Below are 20,517 nucleotides of genomic sequence, written 5' to 3'. Positions count from 1 at the left end.
AACAAGTTGTGATGAATAAAAACCTGACTTTAAACTCTGATTCAGTTTTAATCCACACATATAAGCTACATAAACACACAACACGCACACAAGAAGCGGCTACGACAAACCAATAAAAATAAAACCTTTACCGGGCTCGAACTCGGGGATGTTCGCCTGGTAATCGGATCCAACCCGCATCCCCACATCTGGAAAACACACACACACACACACACACACACACACACACACACACACACACACACACACACACACACACACACACACACACACACACACACAGAGAGAGAGGGGAGAAAGGTTATAAAGTGTATGTAACGTTCAGGCTCTAAACATCAGCAGCGATCAGCGGCGGCGGCGGTTGTTCGAGGCTATACTCCTCACCGTGTTCGAGCAACACACACACACACACACACACACACACACACACACACACACACACACACACACACACACACACACACACACACATACATACAGACACACACACAGAAAGGAGAGAGGGGAGAACGGTTATGAAGTGTAACGTTCAGGTTGTAAACACAGACACCCATCCAGCGATCAGCGGACCAGCGGAGGTTGTTCGAGGCTATACTCCTCACCGTGTTCGAGCAACACACACACACACACACACACACACACACACACACACACACACACACACACACACACACACACACATATAGAGACACAAACACACACACAGACACACACAGAGAGAGACACAGAGGGGAGGAAGGTTATGAAGTGTATGTAACGTTCAGGTTTATAAACACACCAGCGGCGATCAGCGGCGGTTGTTCGAGGCTATACTGCTCACCGTGTACGAGCAACACACACACACACACACACACACACACACACACACACACACACACACACACACACACACACACACACACACACACACAGAGGGGAGTGTATGTAACGTTCAGGTTCTGATCTAAACACGGACATCAGCGGCGATCAGCGGATCAGCGGCGGTTGTTCGAGGCTATACTCCTCACCGCAACACACACACATACACAAACACAAACACACACACACACACACACACACACACACACACATAGAGAGATAGAGAGACCTAAGGGAGAAATGTTATGAAGTGTATGTAACGTTCAGGTTCTAATCTAAACACGGACATCTATCCAGCGAGCAGCGGCGGTTGTTCGAGGCTATACTCCTCCTCACCGTGTACGAGCAACACGCACACACACACACACACACACACACATGCAGACACACACACACACAGAGAGAGAGAGACAGACACACACAGAGGGGAGAGAGGTTATATGAAGTGTAACGTTCAGGTTTATAAACACAGACATCCACCCAGCGGATCAGCGGACCAGCGGCGGTTGTTCGAGGCTATACTCCCCCCCCTTCCTCCCCCCTCCTCCTCCTCCTCCTCTTCCTCCTCCTCCTCCTCCTCCTCCTCTTCCTCACCGTGTTCTTCGTCGCTGCCGCTCTCGTCAGTGAAATGTCCGTTGGAGGCGGTGGACGGACTCTTGGTTCCGTTGGAGCGGCCTTTGCCCAGATACTCGGAGCCTTTATCCATCATCCCCGGCATCTCTGCGCTGCGCTGCGGCGGAGGGATACACGATGTCACCAACCAACACCAACAACCCTAACCAACACACACCAGCAGCTTCTGTTTCTCTTCTTTTTTCTCTTTTCTCTCTCTCTCTCTGCCGCTGCTGTTCGCTGGCTGGCCGCAGCTCCGTCCGCGTCGCTGTCTTCTCCTCTGCGCGCTCCTCCTCCTCCTCTCTTCTCTGCCTGTGCGCGCTCCCGCCACCTATCTTCACACAGTCACTTCCGGCTGAAACAGAAACACAAACAACAAGAGTGTCAGTGTGTCCTCCGGGTTTCCACGGTGGTTTAATGTGTGTAATGTTTCATTAAAGGCTGAGAAGAGAAGGGGTAGGGTGGTGTTTGTTTCCGAGGCTCTAACCTCCGCGGCGGAAGGGTTTTTACGCACCGTGGAGCGGCTGTGCGGCGGCGACTTGCTGCTCTGCTGCTGCTGCGGAGCTTGTTGCAGCGTATCCCTCCGCCGACACAAACTAATAAACTAAAAAAAAACACACGATGAACACAACAAAACAGAATAAAAACCTGTTAAACTGTCAATTTAAACTAATAAACCCGGAAGAGAGTCACACAATGTCACACAAAAACCCACAAATATCAGAGAGAAACACACTCATAAACAATATTTTTTACAATATGGCTACACATTCAATATATAGGCCTATATATGTATTAAAATATAGTAACATTATATATATAACATAGCCTCTGTGCACCGAAGTAGATGTAACAGAGCAGATAATTCACTCTGTTATTGGTCTTTTCCTCCTTGTTTATGAGTCTGTCTGCTGCGCTGAGTGTTGATGACCAGCAGGGGGCGACAGCCTTTCACTCTGACAGCAACAACAACTGTGGACAAGAAATGGAAACAATACAGCAGCTTTTCTATAAATGCATGAACTCTAAAACATTCTGGATGGACAAGAAGAACAACCGGACAAGTCATCACTCTACAAGAAAAGGACTTTTTTATTTTTTTTGGAAAACAACAAGTTGGACAAAGACACAACATTCTTTATACAACTGGTAGTAGTACTACTTATGGCCAAATTTCATATCCACAAAAAAAAAATGGACAGAATCAAACCCAGCCTGGATCATTTCACACAAGAAGTTCTCCAATATGCAACTACAATAAAAGACATTAAAAATCAAAAAGCTATGAAAACGAACTGTATTTTTGAAAGATTCAACATAGCCCCTCTTTAAGAACTTTTTACTAGGTGAATGGATTCTTCCAAATCTGGCAATGTTTATTTGTATTTATTTATTTATTTGATTTTTATTTGTAATGTCATTATTTGTATTGTTATTGTCATTTTTGTTTCCTTTTCATTATTGTTTTTGTTTCCTTTTACATTCTCCCCCTGTCTGCTTTGTCCACCTCTATCTCTCTGTATAATGCATAATGTTAACATATGCTATGTTATGTGCTTAGATAATTATGTTATGCTTACAATAAAGCAAAAAAAAAAAAAAAAATCAGGGACACCTGGCTCTGGCACGCCAGCGTTTGGAGGGATGGAGGCATTTAAATATAACCTAGAAAAAAAGAAAACTAAAAAACTAAAAAAAGACAGCAACAACAACCTCACCTGAGCACACAGAGGGAATGTAAAGAGTTAACACCTGCAGGTCGACAAACTCATCTAGATTCATTCACTTTAATACAGTTTTACTCACAGACTGGTTTCCTATAACGAGATATTCATAGACTTAAAGAGTCACAGCTTTTTATTACATCTCATAGGCCGATATAGAAGAAAAGTGTTATTATGTTCATGTATTAGGCTATGTAACAGGTTATGTTTCACTTAAAAGGGATAGTTCAACATTTTGTCAAATAAGGCCCATTGCCATAATCCCTAGTTTTTCATCAACAGTCTCTGCATTTCCCTCTAAAACAACTCTGTGTGGTAACGTTGTGTTATTATCTCATAGCGTGGTGAATGTGTAGCTCACAACTTGTCCACCAGAGCGTTGTGGAGTTGTTGGATTGTGTATTTGATGAGTTTCATCAATGAGGGAAACCAAGAAATCCCATAATGAGCCTCCGTAGCGTAGCTCTGAGCAGCTCACGGCTCTGCTCCGCCGTTCTAAAAACAGCTTGCACCGACAATTAAAGGTAACGAACCTACTGCTATGACTATAGGGATTATGGTGATGGGCCAATTTGCCAAAATGTTGAACTATCCCTTTAAACACCAAAAAAGTTCGCTTTCTGTCCAAAAAGAGAAACATTTTAAATTCTCAAGCTGAAGTTTTAAAGGTATAGTACGTAGGAATTCCCCCCATCTAGCGGTGCGGTTGCATATCTGAACGTATTCTTGATGTTGCATTCAGGTGAAATGGGGCAGACGTCAGACAGACAACAGACGCTGCATGTAACAGGATAAACAAGTGGTCTGACAACATGTTGTCATGGTGATGTGGTATTGTTTTAGTAAAATGACATCCGGTTGGTTTGCCGACGGCCGTCTGCCTGACTGCACCTGAATGCAACACCGGTGCCTCCGTCCTTCCTCACACTACACAGTGGTGACAGTTTTAACAGGCCGTTTCCGTGGTTACCGATGGTCACGATGCAACATGGCCGCCTCGGTTCGGTGCGTCGCCCACTTCTGTATTTGTAACGACTTGTAACAACTCATTCTAAGGAACCAGAAAGCTTTACTTTGTAGCAGCTGTGATTCACCTTCAGTCAAATACGGATTTATGAAAGACAGGTTTGATTTTTGATCATAAAAAGACAAATAAGTTACATAGTGGGGCTTTAACACTGATTAAAGTAGAGAATCCACAACTATGGTGGCCCTCAGAGGTCAAAGTATACTGCTGCAACTGAAGACAAAATGCAAATACACAAATGAGACTGAGACTTCTTCTTCAAGCTGCTGCCATGTTGTCTCAAGGCTGTTTGCATGTGTTTTTGTTTTCCTTAAAGGTGCTGTGTGTGTGTGTTGACCTCTTGGGGCAAATCAATACTTTTATTTCAGAATCTATTGACCAGTGACGTGTGTCAGAGGTGAAGTATCTGCTCACTCACTATGGAGTGGCCAGTTAAATGTCAGTAGCTGTTTTTAGTCTTTACGCTAAGCTAACCCACCGCTAACTGACAGACAGATCAACAGGTTGATAGATGCATCAATGCTGTAGCCGCTTTGAGGAGTGAGGTTCAACTAATAATAATTCATTCATAAAAAACTAAAATTGTAGAAATAAAATATTAAATAACCATTTTAAACTATTTTGAAACTTATTTTTTGGAAACCAGTTATTATTATTTTTTGCATCATTTTGGCGCCTCTTTTCTAAAATAAATAAATAAATAAATAAAAATCTTAAAGGGCCAGTTCAACATTTAATCAGATCCTCCTCAGTAGGTTCATCACCTTTAAACTCATCAAATACACAATCCAACAACTCAACTGAGTTGTTTTAAGCTGCGTTCACACCGGAACCTTTTGTTTTTCGAACGAGCGACAAGTTTACATGTTGAGTCAATGCAAACGAGCGATTGAGCTTTTAATCGCCCAGGAGAAAAAACGCTGGGGCTCCGAGATGAGAAATCGGAGCGATTTTTTCGGAGCGATACGAGCGACAGCGACAAAAATTAAAAGGTCCGGTGTGAACGCAGCTTTAGAGGCAAATGCAGCCGGAACTACTTTCCAGACACAGCTGCTGCTGGGCGGAGGGATTTCAGAAGAGAAAGTAGTTCAGAGCATTTGCTTCATGTGTCGTAATGTTACATAATTAATTATACGTTATTATCTCATAGCGTGGTGAATGTGCAGCTCACAACTTGTCCACCAGAGCGTTGTGGAGTTGTTGGATTGTGTATTTGATGAGTTTGATGAGGGACAGACAGGGGATCTGGACCGTTCACTGAGCAGCTCACGGCTCTGCCCCGCCCATCTCACAACAACATGCACCGATAATTAAAGCAGAAGTCAGGTGAATGTTTGTGTTAATCTAAGTCTTAAATAGTTATATCTTCCGACAGCAATCACTTCTATAGAGTGTTTGGTCTGAAACACGGGTCTGTCAGTCACTCTGCTCTGCTCTGAGCCCAGGAGAAAACTTTCCTTGTATCCTACAACCTTTATCCAATGAGGAGAGAGAACGGCATAAAGGGGCAGTCCTCTCTGTGTGTGCAGCCAAGGGATGCGCCTGAATGTGGTGACGTAGGGACGAGGACCAATAGATCCATGACGAGGGCGGGGACTGCTAACTCCATCTGCTGACAAGAAGTTATGGTGCGTTCAAGGCAACTCGTAACTCGTGTTTTTCCGACCTGTGAAGTCGTACCAGTTCGATCTGGTACGAGTTCACGGGTCAGAAGTTACGAGTGGCCGTTATAGTGACTTTCACAGGTAAAACAGGTCGGAAAAACACGAGTGGGTTGCCTGGAACGCTACAAAGTCGTAAGTTGTGACTTGAAGCTGTAATTTACGGTTTCAAAAGCCTGCCTGGAACGCAGCATTAGCCAAACCCACCGGATCGCTTACTTCTGCTTTAATTCAGCAATGGCGTTCAGCTGCTTTCAGCATTCACACGTATTTCTTTCAGGAAATGCAATTTCTAGTTAGTGTGAATGCTGAAAGCTTCTTACTACTTTCCGCTGTTTTTTGGACCCCTTCTAGTCCTTCATACCTTGTGCTATTTCAACAATTAAAATATCAAATTGTGCAGCTTTTTCTGGGCATTATCGGAATTACTTTTCTCTTTTCAACTATTTATACTTTTTAAAATATTAAATATTAAATTTTAGTCCCATTAGAAATACATTGGAACAGTCTTCGAACTCTGAAACTACTGCTCCTACTTTGAACTCGCTTACTTCTGCTTTAAAGGTAACAAACCTACTGCTATGACTAGGGATTATGGCGATAGAAGAATTCGCCAAAATGTTGAATTGAACTATCCCTTTAATCCTTGGAGGCCACGCCCTCTCTTCTCCAGGTAGCAGCAGTAAATAAACACACGATGATGTTCTTCTACATTTGTGACGAACTGACCCTTTAAGTGAATTCACAGAGTGATGTCATGATACCTGCTCTCTCTCTCTCTCTCTCTCTCTCTCTCTCTCTCTCTCTCTACCACAGCAGCCTGACGGAGCGCGTGCTGCAGCCATCTGCCCAATAACCATCCTGCTGAGACACAGAGAGAGGGAGCGCACGAGCAGCTCCTCCACGGCTCGTGCAGCAGCAGCAGCAGCAGCGTCAGATATGTGAAGCTCGCGCGGCGCCGCGTGCAGCTGCAGGAGGAGGAAGAGATGGCGGGAGGACGGAGGGGGCTCGTGGCCCCTCAGAACACCTTCCTGGAGAACATCGTCCGGAGGTCCAACGGTAGGACCGGGGTGTGTGTGTGTGTGTGTGTGTGTGTGTGTGTGTGTGTGTGTGTGTGTGTGTGTGTGTGTGGGTCGGTTCCGTTGTGTGATCCATCCATCCATCGGATCTTGACCGCGGTTAGTTAAAGGGATAGTTCACCCTAAAATTGAAATTTCTCATACTCATTATCTATTATCTATTATCTCCTCCCCCTCATGTGGACTAAGGGCTGGGAGAAGTTTCAGAGTCCTCCGTGGCTTCTCTGAGTTACAGGGGGTCTCGGCGTAGCAGTGCATGTCCATATAACGGTTGCAAATGGATACCAACTGTCTTCGTAACAAAAAGACACACCAAAAAACATCCAAATACCTCCATGCTGCTCGTATGTAATGTCCCTCTTGTATTGAAGCCCCAACATGAGAAATTGTCCCGAAAAAAATTAAATAAGTCTATATTTCAAGAGAAGCTTCCGCTACACAACAAGCTTGAAATATAGACTTATTTAATTTTTTTCGGGACAATTTTGCATTTCGGGGCTTCAATACAAGACGGACATTACATACGTAACAACATCTCTGTCCCGTCTGTCCGTCCTGGGTGATGATCCCTCCTCTGTTGCTCACCCTGAGCTTTCTCCTGGTTTTCCCTGTTAAAAGGGTTTTCCATGGAGTTTTTCCTCAGTGGATGTGAAGGTCTAAGGACAGAGGATGTTGTTATGATGGGATGTAAAGCCCTTTGAGACAAACTGGTGGTAAAAAAAAACGGGCTATACTAATAAAACTGCCTTGCCTTGCCATACGAGCAGTATGGAGGTATTTGGATGTTTTTTGGTGTGTCTTTTTGTTACGAAGACAGTTGGTATCCATTAGCAACCGTTATATGGACATGCACTGCTACGCCGAGACCCCCTGTAACTCAGAGAAGCCACGGAGGACTCTGAAACTTCTCCCAGCCCTTAGTCCACATGAGGGGGAGGAGATAATAATGAGGGACATTTCAATTTTGGGGTGAACTATCCCTTTAAGTGGACATACTAAAACCTGCTCTCTGTTGTGAATATTTTCCAAAATCAACTCCATGTTTTTCGGGTTTTTTGATTTTGTTGGTTCAAGAAGATCGATCAGAACATGTTACTAAGGGTTTAAAGGAATAATTCGTCACTATTTTGTGAAGTTACGCAGTTTAGATGTTTGAAGAAGCTAAGGACAAGGAGGTAAACATACGACCTTGATTACTGGAAACAGAAAGATGTTTAAAACGTTCAAAATTCTTGCTAGCAATTTCAGACGTTAATATTTTAGTATTAAATCAATATTTGGGGATTTTCGGGGCTAAACGGACAAATAATGTTCATTTCCGTAGGACTACCTTTAGACACTGACCAATAAACCGATTTTAAATAAAATAATCTGTGCTAACTAGTGGAAATAATACAATTTATCCTCAGATTTTTTTCCTGTCTTGATTAATTGGAATTTAAAAAAAAAATGTTGTCAATGATTCATTTTTTTAAGAAAAAAGGTTAATAAAACGACTCAGATTGTTATTATCTTGTTATTGTGCAAATGGATTCAATAGTTTGGGATTTTGGATTGTTGGTTGGTCAGAAAAAAGTCAGACACAATATGTTAATTATTTTGTATTTTACTCTCTTTTCCGAAGTTTAACACACTGACCAATCAATAAACACTATCAGATGTGTTAATAGTGAGGATTAATAATAGCTGAAGCATAACAGTTCACCTGTGAAGGAAAAATAGGACATTGATTGTGTAAATTACTTGAAACATAGAACAATTTGATTTAATTAATTAATTAATTTATTGACCGTAAATCCTCTAAAAGAAGCCCAGGCTTTTATTTGCTTGAACTGAACCGAACTGAACCGGCTTGGGACACGCTTTTAATTAATTTTACACAAATCTTGGGAAAATACAATATTCTGGTAAAGTACAATACTATCAAATCGTTCTATTCTCACTGTTTTAAGTAAGAGTAAGAATAGTTACTTACTATAATTATAAGAAAATATAAGAATAATTTTTTTTTTGCCAAACTTCGGCCGAGAATTGATGCTAATGAGTCGGGTCGCAAATCTACAACATCTGTCCCCTGCATCGCCACGGCAGCAATGAATGGGAGTGGATTGAAGTTCTGCTGCTTAGGCTGTTTCCATCCCTCAAAGCCACAGACAGCGTCAGATGGAGACTCAAACATGCAGCCAGAAGTTTATTTACTTCAACAAGCCGACATGTTTGTAAAACTAGATCTAATTCAAAGTCTGGCGGAGTCGAGACCCAAGTTGACGCTCGGTGTGTTCAGGTGCAGTGGGAAGCTCCCGTTTGAGTCAGAAACACAGGAATATCAACTCTGGACTTGTTTCAAGTGTACATTTTTTTCCACAGACAGCGTCAGGTGGAGACTCAAACATGCGCCGAGAAGTTTATTTACTTGAAGCAAGTAAAGAGTTGATATTCCTGTGTTTATGACACAAACGGGAGCTTCCCACTGCACCTGAACACACCGAGCGTCAACTTGGGTCTCGACTCCGCCAGACTTTGAATTAGATCTAGTTTTACAAACATGTCGGCTTGTTGAAGTAAATAAACTTCTGGCTGCATGTTTGAGTCTCCATCTGACGCTGTCTGTGGCTTTGAGGGATGGAAACAGCCTAAGCAGCAGAACTTCAATCCGCTCCCATTCATCGCTGCCGTGGCGACGCGGGGACAGACACAACTACCGCAAAACAGGAGACATTAAACTGAAAATCTTCAGATTCCTTCTTTTAGACCTGAAATGTTAGGAACATACAGCCCCCAGTTGAATTTGCCCGGAATTGTCCTTTAAGGCTTATAGAACTACACTCTCTCTTTATTGTCTGTAAAATGTGGAGTTGTAGCTCCGAGTGAACCTGCGAGGCCATTGGTCGGTCTCACTACTGCAGATGTTGGGTTGGATTCTGTTTTTGTCGTTTTTTTAACAGGCGACACTGCTGTCATTTTGTTTTGTTTAGTTTAGTTTTTTATTTCAGTGCAGGTGAACAGAGTTTGGTTTCTTGCCCCAGTGCGACATGATTAGCCAAAGTCTTAAAACTGAGTCGTAAATTGACAGTAGCATTAGTTTTAATGGCTCTAGAGGGACGACAACAGTGAGTAAGGGACTTTTCAGCTCCAGCTCTGTGAAACGTGAAGTCATCGGCTGCCTCTGCTCTGCTCCTTTAACCACTTTTCTTTTCACCTTTTTTCAGTTTGGACATTATCACATAGACAGACAGGTACAGACCAGCGTTTCCACGTACTGTTGTGTACATGTGCCCCAGTCCAAGTAGTTTGTGTGTTTATTTAACCCTCGCTGTTGTTGTGTCTACTTCCCTCCCTCTATTTGTAGCTTCTTATTTCTCTTCCAGTGTCTGAGGGGTTCATGAAGCCAAATGGTCATTTTATCATTTTACTGCCTTGAATTTATTCATTTTTTTGGGTTGCGACCAAGTTTTTTTTTGTGTGTGTGTAAGATTTACAGAGTCCAGAGTCAGATTTTATGTTATTAAAATTTACGTTCAGGCCATAATAAACCAAACGGAAAGAGAGTTTGTTCTAATACAAGTCAATGCTCCATGTGTATGTGAAGCTTTTAATGTTCAGCTACTGTGTAATAATAATGAAACGTGATTTTACAGCCTCAAAATGACCATAAAGTTGAATTAACTCCTCTCTGACACCAGTCATAAAGCTCCATGTTTTCTCCTTCTGCTGCTGCTGTGCTTTTATTTTGAAAGGGTTGATCCATGAGGAGATCTAAAAACCATTCCAGTGTAGTTTTCCATCTCTTTTCTCAGCTTCTCTCTGGAGCTCTAGTGATAAAAGGTCTGTGTCAGCCAATCAGAAGAGAGGAGGAGGCTCTGAGTCTCTCTTCTGATTGGCCGACTGTTTTCTAAAGTGATCCAATAAAAAAACAGAGCAGATTTCAAAATAAAACACTCAGAGAAACCACATCCTGCAAGTTGTCGGATGCTGGTGGGCGGGGCTTTGGGTGACTGCTTAGTTGTGACATCACAAAGTGACAGGAAGTCCTGACGGCTGGTTTAAAGGCTCAGTTTCTGAATACAGGCTGTGTGCATTTCTCTGATACTTTCACAGTATTAATATAGAACCTAGAGCTGCTTTATAATCACACTACACATGGACATCTACCTTTATACTGTATGGAGCTTTAACACAAACATCTACCTTTATACTGTATGGAGCTTTAACACAAACATCTACCTTTATACTGTATGGAGCTTTAACACAAACATCTACCTTTATACTGTATGGAGCTTTAACACAAACATCTACCTTTATTTTGAAGGAGCTTTAATACAAACATCTACCTTTATACTGTATGGAGCTTTAATACAAACGTCTACCTTTATACCGTATGGAGCTTTAACACAAACATCTACCTTTATACTGTATGGAGCTTTAACACAAACATCTACCTTTATACTGTATGGAGCTTTAACACAAACATCTACCTTTATTTTGAAGGAGCTTTAACACAAACATCTACCTTTATACTGTATGGAGCTTTAACACAAACATCTACCTTTATACTGTATGGAGCTTTAATACAAACATCTACCTTTATTTTGAAGGAGCTTTAACACAAACATCTACCTTTATTTTGAAGGAGCTTTAATACAAACATCTACCTTTATACTGTATGGAGCTTTAACACAAACATCTACCTTTATTTTGAAGGAGCTTTAATACAAACATCTACCTTTATACTGTATGGAGCTTTAATACAAACGTCTACCTTTATTCTGAAGGAGCTTTAACACAAACATCTACCTTTATTTTGAAGGAGCTTTAATACAAACATCTACCTTTATACTGTATGGAGCTTTAATACAAACGTCTACCTTTATTCTGAAGGAGCTTTAACACAAACATCTACCTTTATTTTGAAGGAGGTTTAACACAAACATCTACCTTTATACTACTGTATAATAACCCTTTAACACTTTTTCTTAACTTTACTTTATCTCAGTGAAAACGTTTTTACCAAACCCACTTTTACAGATCATGTTCAGGTCTCAAATTTAGTTTAGTGTTAATTTAAAAAAAAGTCTTGTTAAAAGAAGTCGTGGTTTTATTAGCGTGGCTCCACTTCCAGGTTTGTATTTGGTCTGGACCTTTAAAAAAAAGAAAAAAAAAGAAAGTAAACAGACAGGGTTTTCACATGACAGCTGCACATACAGCATGTGCCCATATCCTAAACACACACACAGACACACACACACACACACACACACACACACAGCAGCGTCATGGATGTTGGTTAATTCACTGTACCGACAACCTGCAGCTCAACAATTAATTACCAGTTCTGCCGTTGAGTCTGATTCACCCCCGTTAATTAAATCACAGAGGATGAAAGCGATCTGAGTCTCCCTCCACATGTCCTACAGGGGGCGCTAGAGGGAAGGTCATGGGGGGTCACAGAGATCGGCAGGAATTATCCCAATTACTGTGAAGCTGTTTTAACATGAACGCTGTAATGAGGTTGGATTATATAAAAAAGTACACACATTTGAACAAACACACTATGGTATGAGAAAAGAGCAGTAAGAGTTATCCACAAGGCAGGTAACAGAGATCCCTCAAATAGATTTTTTTTTATTTCTGCAGGTTTGTTGAAAATGGACGATATAATAGAATTACAGACCCTAAAAATAATGTTTAAAGCAAAGAACAGATCATTACCTGAACATTTACAAAGCTTGTTTAAATTGGAGGAAGAGGATAAAACAGACTGAAGCTTGATTTTAAACATTCATTTTGCAAGGCTAAGCTTAAAACAAATGTGTATTTCTGTTGCAGGTGTAAAAGTATGGCATTCACAAAGCAAGGAACTGAAAAGTTGTACAAGTATGTCTCAGTTTAAGAAAATGTTTAAAAAAGAAAAGATAAGTATCTACAAAAAAGAAGAAGGAGAAAGAGAAAAAGAAGGGAAAAAAAGAAAAAGATAGATAGACGAGTGGTGTCTACCGTTATTTTGTTTGTTTTTTTGTCATTACTATGTTTCATCATCTTTAATATTTTGAAACAGAGAATAATACTGGTGTTGAAGTAAGCCAATGTAACTATAACAACAGAGAGGGGCAGGTATTATAAGTTTTCTTCATCCTGCTCCTTTTCATTCATGGTGACAATGTGTACACTATGTATATGTGCAACTATGTGAGAATGTAGCCTACATACCATGAATGAAATAAATCGAAAATGAAATGAAATGAAGTTGTAAAACAGCTACAAAGACATTTCATTATCCCAACAGTGTTTCATTATGTTAAATATTGTTATTTTCACTCACTATGACTGATAATCAATGCAATTAGATCAATATCAACATCAGATATTGACGATTCATTGAGCTTTTGACTGACGTGTGTTTGTGTTTGTGTTGTGACTGTGTCATAGTGTTAGTGTAGTGTTGCTTCCTTTCAAAACAAATCTCCGTCTGCTCCGCGCTGCTGCTGCGTGACGTTTGGTCCCGTCATGTGTTTAGTTTCTGCATCGGAGCAGTCGTGTAGTCAAAGTCCTCTGAGGTTTTTTTTGGTGCATGTTAAAGCCTGCAGGCTGCACTGCGGCTGCACGCCATGCTCCTCTTCCTCCTCCTCCTCCTCCTCCTCCTCTGTGGCGATCCAGCGTAGGAGGCTTTTGTTTGAAAAAGAAAAAAAAAGAATTAGCAGAGTGAAACATGCAGGAAGTCGTACCTCAGGCTTTGTGTTATCATGGTAGAACTAAACATTAATGTCAGCGCTGCACAGGAAACACTTGTGTCGGCCAGCGTGTGAAGACAAGACATCCATCCCAGCTGCGTGACAACGACACTTCACCACACTTGAAATGTGTAAATGCACTTACACTTCATCACTGGGTTCAGAAGAGAGGCGATTGGCTGACTGGTCTTTCAGTGATCCAATAAAAAAATAGAACAGATTTCAGAATAAAACACTCAGAGAAACTAAATCCTTAAAGGGTTACGCAAACATTTTTTTTTGTGTGTCTTGCCTCACTCCCGAGTCCATGACCAGCAGATAGACACCATCCTTTCCACTGTGCGTGCAGTAACAAGGGAGATAGAGCCGTATCGCTGTAATTAGCTTAGCTCAAACACTGGAAGTGTATGGGTAGTGTTAGCCTGCCTCCACCTAAAGTCGCTAATTAGCTTAGCTCAAACGCTGGAAGTGTATAGGTAGTGTTAACCTACCTCCACCTAAAGTCACTAATTAGCTTAGCTCAAACACTGGAAGTGTATGGGTAGTGTTAGCCTGCCTCCTACCCGAGTCAGAAGCTGGTTTCATTTTAGCTCTAAACTCTGTAAATATATCACTTTATCCACATTTCAAACATGTTTAGGTGAGAAAGTAGCCGTTTAGATCAGCAGTGTGTCGTTAATTTGTCTAAATACCAGCTGTTTACAATTTTGTTGGGACAAATTTGGCGCTACTCAAGCTAGCCGTTGTGACCAACGCACTTCCAGTTACTTTCACAAAATAAAACACCCGTTGCCCTTTACATACAGAAAACCATGACGATAGAATTTGTGCTTTTACTTTGAAATAGGAAGCTAACCTACCCTCGATGTAGCTAGCTTGAACCAAAATAAAGCGTCTTTGCTTGAACCCTCCGTTTTGACCGATCTCGTCCCGTTAGCAGCATTTGACCGCTCAAGATGCCTTACCGGAGAGTTTTGTCAGCTTTGAGACCAAGATCGGCCCGCCGGTTTCCCTTTAGAGTTGCTGAAGAGTTTCTCTGATGACTTTAGGTGGAGGCAGGCTAACACTACCCATACACTTCCAGCGTTTGAGCTAAGCTAATTAGCGACTTTACTGTAGGTGGAGGCAGGCTAACACTACCTATACACTTCCACTGTTTGAGCTAAGCTAATTAGCTACTTTAGGTGGAGGCAGGCTAACACTACCTATACACTTCCAGCGTTTGAGCTAAGCTAATTACGGCGATACGGCTCTATCTCCCTTGTTACTGCACGCACAGTGGAAAGGATGGTGTCTATCTGCTGGTCAATTGTTGGGTGGATGGTGGGTCTGGGTGGGCGGGGCTTGGTGACTGCTTTGTTGTGACATCACAAAGTCACAGGAAGTCCTGGCGGCCGGTGTGAGGAGCTTTAACCCAGTCCTGATTGGTCCAACCTCCCTGTGCTGCTGTGGCCTGGTGTGTTTGTGTTTGCTGTGATTGGCCTTTAGCTGTTTGTGGAAGTGAGCTGTAATTGGTCAGTACCAATAACCTGCTCCACGATGGGTTTAGATGAACATTTTGCAATTCATTTCATTAACTGACTAGAGAATAATTGGAAACATGGTTGTTATATGATGTGTGTGTGTTTCTAACCTACTTGTTTGTGTGTTCAGACACCAACTTTGTTCTGGGCAACGCACAGATCGTTGACTGGCCGATCGTCTACAGCAACGATGGCTTCTGCAAACTGGCCGGCTACCACCGAGCCGAGGTCATGCAGAAGAGCAGCACCTGCAGGTACCATAGCAACAACAACACAAACACCTAGCTCTGTATCCTTTAAAGGGATAGTTCAACATTTTGTCAAATTGGCCCATTGCCATAATCCCTATAGTCATAGCAGTAGGTAATTGTCGGTGCAAGCTATTTTTAGAGGAGGCTCATGGGATTTCTTGGTTTCCCTCATCAAACTCATCAAATACACAATCCAACAACTCCACAACGCTCTGGTGGACAAGTTGTGACCTGCACATTCACCACGCTATGAGATAATAACACAACGTTACCACACAGAGTTGTTTTAGAGGGAAATTCATGTAAAACCACTGATCCACGTTGCCTTCAGGGACAGTTTTTCATCAACAGTCTCTGTATTTCCCTCTAAAACAACTCTGTGTGGTAACGTTGTGTTATTATCTCATAGCGTGGTGAATGTGCAGCTCACAACTTGTCCACCAGAGCGTTGTGGAGTTGTTGGATTGTGTATTTGATGAGTTTGATGAGGGAAACCAAGAAATACCATGAGCCTCCGTAGCGTAGCTCTGAGCAGCTCACGGCTCTGCTCCACCGTTCTAAACACAGCTTGCACCGACAATTAAAGGTAACGAACCTACTGCTATGACTACAGGGATTATGGCAATGGGGCCAACTTGCCAAAATGTTGAACTATCCCTTTACGTGATGATGTGTTTTCTCCTCAGCTTCATGTACGGAGAGCTGACGGACAAAGAGACGAGCGAGAAGGTCCGTCTGACCTTCGAGAACTACGAGATGAACTCCTTCGAGATTCTCATGTACAAGAAAAACCGTGAGTGCTTCGTGTGTGGACGAGGCCGCGTAGCTTTCTGTCTTTCTGTCCTGTGTGTAGCTACTCGTCAAGGTGTTTCATCTGACCTGAATCCCCAGAATCCCAGAAGCCCAAGGATCTCAAGACCCGGAGACCCAGTTTTAGGTCCTAAACTGGGACATGCCAGGGTGACAGTCGGCGGCCTCTCAGCCGTTTGAGCTCCGCAAATTTGGCAGCAGAGACGGTCGGCGGAGAGAAGTGACCGACCGCTCCGCTTAATGAATCAGCAGTTTCACTCATTAGCTTATTTATCTTTTCTACATGCAGAGAATCAGACATGTATCCAGGTCAGCAGCAGTAAAAATAGAAGGTCGATATGAAGCTGTGACTCATATTTAAACCGAACCTGTTGATTCGTCTCTGGACACCGACCTCACAAACTTAAACTCTCGACATTTGCTGAAAAAAATCTAAATAACCTCCTCTCTGACCGACTCCCCCTCGACGCTGGTGGAAAACATCACAAGGTCAAGGACAGATGTGAGAGAGTTATTTATTGAAACTAACTTTATTTGTAACAAATGGGCAATAAGTGAATTCCTTTCAACACCACAGAAACAAACAGGAACGGAAAGTTGAAATAAGACGGCACAAAAGAAAAAAACACAGAGCCATTGAAATGATAATTAAATACACTGCAAAAAACATCTTACCAAGAATATTTGTCTTATTTCTAGTCAAAACAAATCTCATTCTACCTAAAATAAGACTCATCACATTAAAAAGCAGCTTGTTTTTAGACACTTTTTACTTCTTTCAAGTATATTTTCACTTGGAATAAGTAGAAAAATCTGATAGTGGAGCAAGTTTTTCTTTCTTATTACAAACACAAAAAACTTGCTTTCACTGGCAGATTTTTCTACTTATTTCAAGTGAAAATACGTTTGAAACAAATGAAAATGATCTAAAAACAAGTTAATTTTTAGGTGATGAGTCTTATTTTAAGTGGAAAGAGATTAGTTTTGACTATAAATTAGACATTTTGACAAGAAATAAGACAAATATTCTTGAAAGATTTTGAGTTTTTGCAGTGTATTATAATAATCTACTGACTTCCTGTGTCTTGGCGCCGTAGGGATGCCGGTCTGGTTCTTTGTGAAGATCGCCCCCATCAGGAACGAGCAGGACAAAGTCGTCCTGTTCCTCTGCACCTTCAGTGACATCACCGCCTTCAAGCAGCCAATCGAGGACGACTCTTCAAAAGGTGGGTGGCATCCTGATAGTCTGGACTCACCTCATACCCACTCTTTGACGGAATACGAATGATTACTGAAGATTTAAAGGGATAGTTCAACATTTAGTCAAATTGGCCCATTACCATAACCCCTATAGTCATAGCAGTAGGTTTGTTACCTTCAATTGTCGGTGCAAGCTGTTTTTAGAACGGCGGAGCAGAGCCGTGAGCTGCTCAGAGCTACGCTACGGAGGCTCATGGGATTTCTTGGTTTCCCCCATCAAACTCATCAAATACACAATCCAACAACTCCACAACGCTCTGGTGGACAAGTTGTGAGCTGCACATTCACCACGCTATGAGATAATAACACAACGTTACCACACAGAGTTGTTTTAGAGGGAAATACAGAGACTGTTGATGAAAAACTGTCCCTGAAGGCAACGTGCATCAGCGGTTTTGCATGAATTTCCCTCTAAAACAACTCTGTCTGGTAACGTTCTAGTCATTTACTTAATGCTCAGTAAGTTTTGATGATAGTAAAACAATCCCATATTTATATCATAATACAGTATGTTTCTTCAGTGATCTGTGCTGGATATAAGTTGAAAATGCGATTACATCGATTGTGGTCTGTCAAATAGCCTGTTGTAAAGCAATATGTCCACCAAATATACTGTATGTAGTTTAATATAATTCGGCAATAAATATTTAATGTTTCAATTCGATTTCGAATTGTGTGGCCCTTCACCCACTTTATCAGAGTCAGTGTGGCCCTCTGGAAAAAATAATTGCCCACCCCTGATGTATATGAATATATGAGTATATGTCAATATCCAACACCTACCAACACCTAGTTGTTTTAGAGGGAAATACAGAGACTGCTTGATGAAAAACTGTCCCTGAAGGCAACGCGCATCAGTGGTTTTACATGAATTTCCCTCTAAAACAACTCTGTGTGGTAACGTTGTGTTATTATCTCATAGCGTGGTGAATGTGCAGCTCACAACTTGTCCACCAGAGCGTTGTGGAGTTGTTGGATTGTGTATTTGATGAGTTTGATGATGGAAACCAAGAAATCCCATGAGCCTCCGTAGCGTAGCTCTGAGCAGCTCATGGCTCTGCTCCGCCGCTCTAAAAATAGCTTGCACCGACAATTAAAGGTAACGAACCTACTGCTATGACTATAGGGATTATGGCAATGGGCCAGTTTGACTAAATGTTGAACTATCACTAAGGTCTGTTGGTTTGTTATTTTGCACCAAACTGGGTGGAGGGAGGGGTCACGGACCGGGTCAAACCGGGTCAAACCGGGTCAAAGAGGTGGATCCAGGAACTCTAAACATGATTCAGTCCTGTTCGCTGCTGATGTCTGGTTGTTTTCTGTCTCGTTGGCAGGTTGGGGTAAATTTGCCCGTCTGACTCGTGCGTTGACGAGCAGTCGAGGAGTTCTTCAGCAGCTCGCTCCCACCGTCCACAAAGGAGAGAATGTCCACAAGCACTCGCGACTGGCAGAGGTAACATCATCTCACTGACTGAAGTCCTATCAGCTTCTAGTCAAACTGTCTCAGACACTCTACTGTTCCACTATGTACTGTTGAGCCTTTGAACGGTGGTTTTAAGGTCCACAGAGAATTAGTTGATCCATGTCAATGTCTTTGGGTGATCATTGACCCATAGGGAGGCTTCAGATCATGAAAGTGTTACAGATTTCTTCAGCATTTTGATGTATTTTGGGCTTCACAGCTTCACGTACCACTTGGTCTCGTCCAGTTCGTCTCATACAGTTGGACAAAACCATAAGGTGCATTTAGATTCAGGGACTTTTCTCCAGCAACCAGAAGGGTCCTGTGGGTCGTTCTTGTCTGCTTTACCAATACATTTCTTGGCGATTGAAAGCAAAAACCAAAACAGTCTACGTCGACTGTGTGTTTATCCACAAGGTGAAGAAGGGAACCAGGGAAACCTTTCTGATAGTTAGTTCTCATTTCCAAACATTAGAAACACAGCAGTAGAATCTAGTCAAGTCATCAGCTCTCACACTTTGCACTGCAGCAGGGAGCAGGTTTGACAGACTGTGCTGTGTTGGATTCAGGCTGAGTCTGTTATGTCTCCCAACAGGGACATTAACGTTAACGACACACACACTCAGCGCCGGCTCATTAGAAACACCAGGTGAGACTCAACGGGTCTAATGAAGGTTCTGACAGTCGGTGTTGGACCTGGTCCAACTGGGAATGTGGTTTGTGGTTTGTACAGCTTGGGTCATCCAGTTTGTCTTAGTCCAGTTGGTTTCGTCCATTTGGTATTGTCCATTTGGTATCGTCCATTTGGTTTCGTCCATTTGGCTTCGTCCATTTGGCTTCGTCCATTTGGTATCATCCATTTGGCATCGTCCATTTGGTTTCGTCCATTTGGCATCGTCCATTTGGCATCGTCCATTTGGTATCGTCCATTTGGTATCATCCATTTGGCATCGTCCATTTGGTATCATCCATTTGGCATCGTCCATTTGGTTTCGTCCATTTGGTTTCGTCCATTTGGCATCGTCCATTTGGTATCATCCATTTGGCATCGTCCATTTGGTTTCGTCCATTTGGTTTCGTCCATTTGGCATCGTCGTTCATTTGGTTCAATGCGGTTTGTCTCATGAGGTTGGTTTCGTCCAGTTAGTCTTTTCCAGTTGATCTCCTCCTACTGGTTTTGTCCAGTTGGTTTTGTCCATTTTGTTTCATCAGGTTGTTTTTGACCATTTGGTCTTGTCCAGTTGTTCTTGAGACCGAGTTAGAACCAAGACGTCCCTGTAACCTGCCTCACCTGTGATACATCCACTGCAGCCTCCAGCAGTCACACAGGCCTGAACTGGATGGATTATAAATGACTTTTCAATGGGAAATAAATACAACTGGTGTTTGATACAGAACGACACAAGACAGAATTGATCTAAAGGAACAACACGGGCTGAGCGGAATATTGTTGTTTGTTGTGTGAGAGAAGAGGAACTTTAGATTGATGCGAGACAAAAAGCCTCTGACATCTTCCTGTCGT

The 20,517-nt window shown here is 42.2% G+C and overlaps 2 protein-coding genes across 3 annotated transcripts in view; one reads left to right on the top strand and one right to left on the bottom strand.

The window, feature by feature from the left end:
- Window positions 1-1,721, bottom strand: part of rcor3 (REST corepressor 3) — a 21,091-nt gene extending 19,370 nt beyond the window's left edge. Inside the window, exons 1-2 of the mRNA XM_085787694.1 lie at window positions 1,453-1,721; window positions 132-188 (exon numbers count right to left, since the gene is read on the bottom strand). Of these exons, the coding sequence (XP_085643820.1) occupies window positions 132-188; window positions 1,453-1,576 (181 nt within the window). The 5' untranslated portion in view covers window positions 1,577-1,721. The remainder of the gene's footprint in view (window positions 1-131; window positions 189-1,452) is intronic.
- Window positions 1,722-6,754: 5,033 nt separating this feature from the next.
- Window positions 6,755-20,517, top strand: part of LOC146992604 (voltage-gated delayed rectifier potassium channel KCNH1-like) — a 73,179-nt gene continuing 59,416 nt past the window's right edge. The window contains exons 1-6 of one of the 2 annotated variants that reach the window (XM_085787659.1): window positions 6,865-6,941; window positions 10,171-10,197; window positions 15,343-15,466; window positions 16,150-16,256; window positions 17,371-17,499; window positions 18,868-18,986. In XM_085787659.1, the coding sequence (XP_085643785.1) occupies window positions 6,869-6,941; window positions 10,171-10,197; window positions 15,343-15,466; window positions 16,150-16,256; window positions 17,371-17,499; window positions 18,868-18,986 (579 nt within the window). In that variant the 5' untranslated portion in view covers window positions 6,865-6,868. Of the gene's footprint in view, window positions 6,942-10,170; window positions 10,198-15,342; window positions 15,467-16,149; window positions 16,257-17,370; window positions 17,500-18,867; window positions 18,987-20,517 lie in introns of both variants that reach the window. The other variant, XM_085787668.1, reaches the window with a different exon arrangement.

Source organism: Trachurus japonicus, chromosome 1 (genome assembly GCF_045865225.1).
Source record: "Trachurus japonicus isolate A0001 chromosome 1, Traja_1.0".
NCBI classification, from domain to species: Eukaryota; Metazoa; Chordata; class Actinopteri; order Carangiformes; family Carangidae; genus Trachurus; species Trachurus japonicus.
This window is presented reverse-complemented; position numbering and strand designations above follow the sequence as displayed.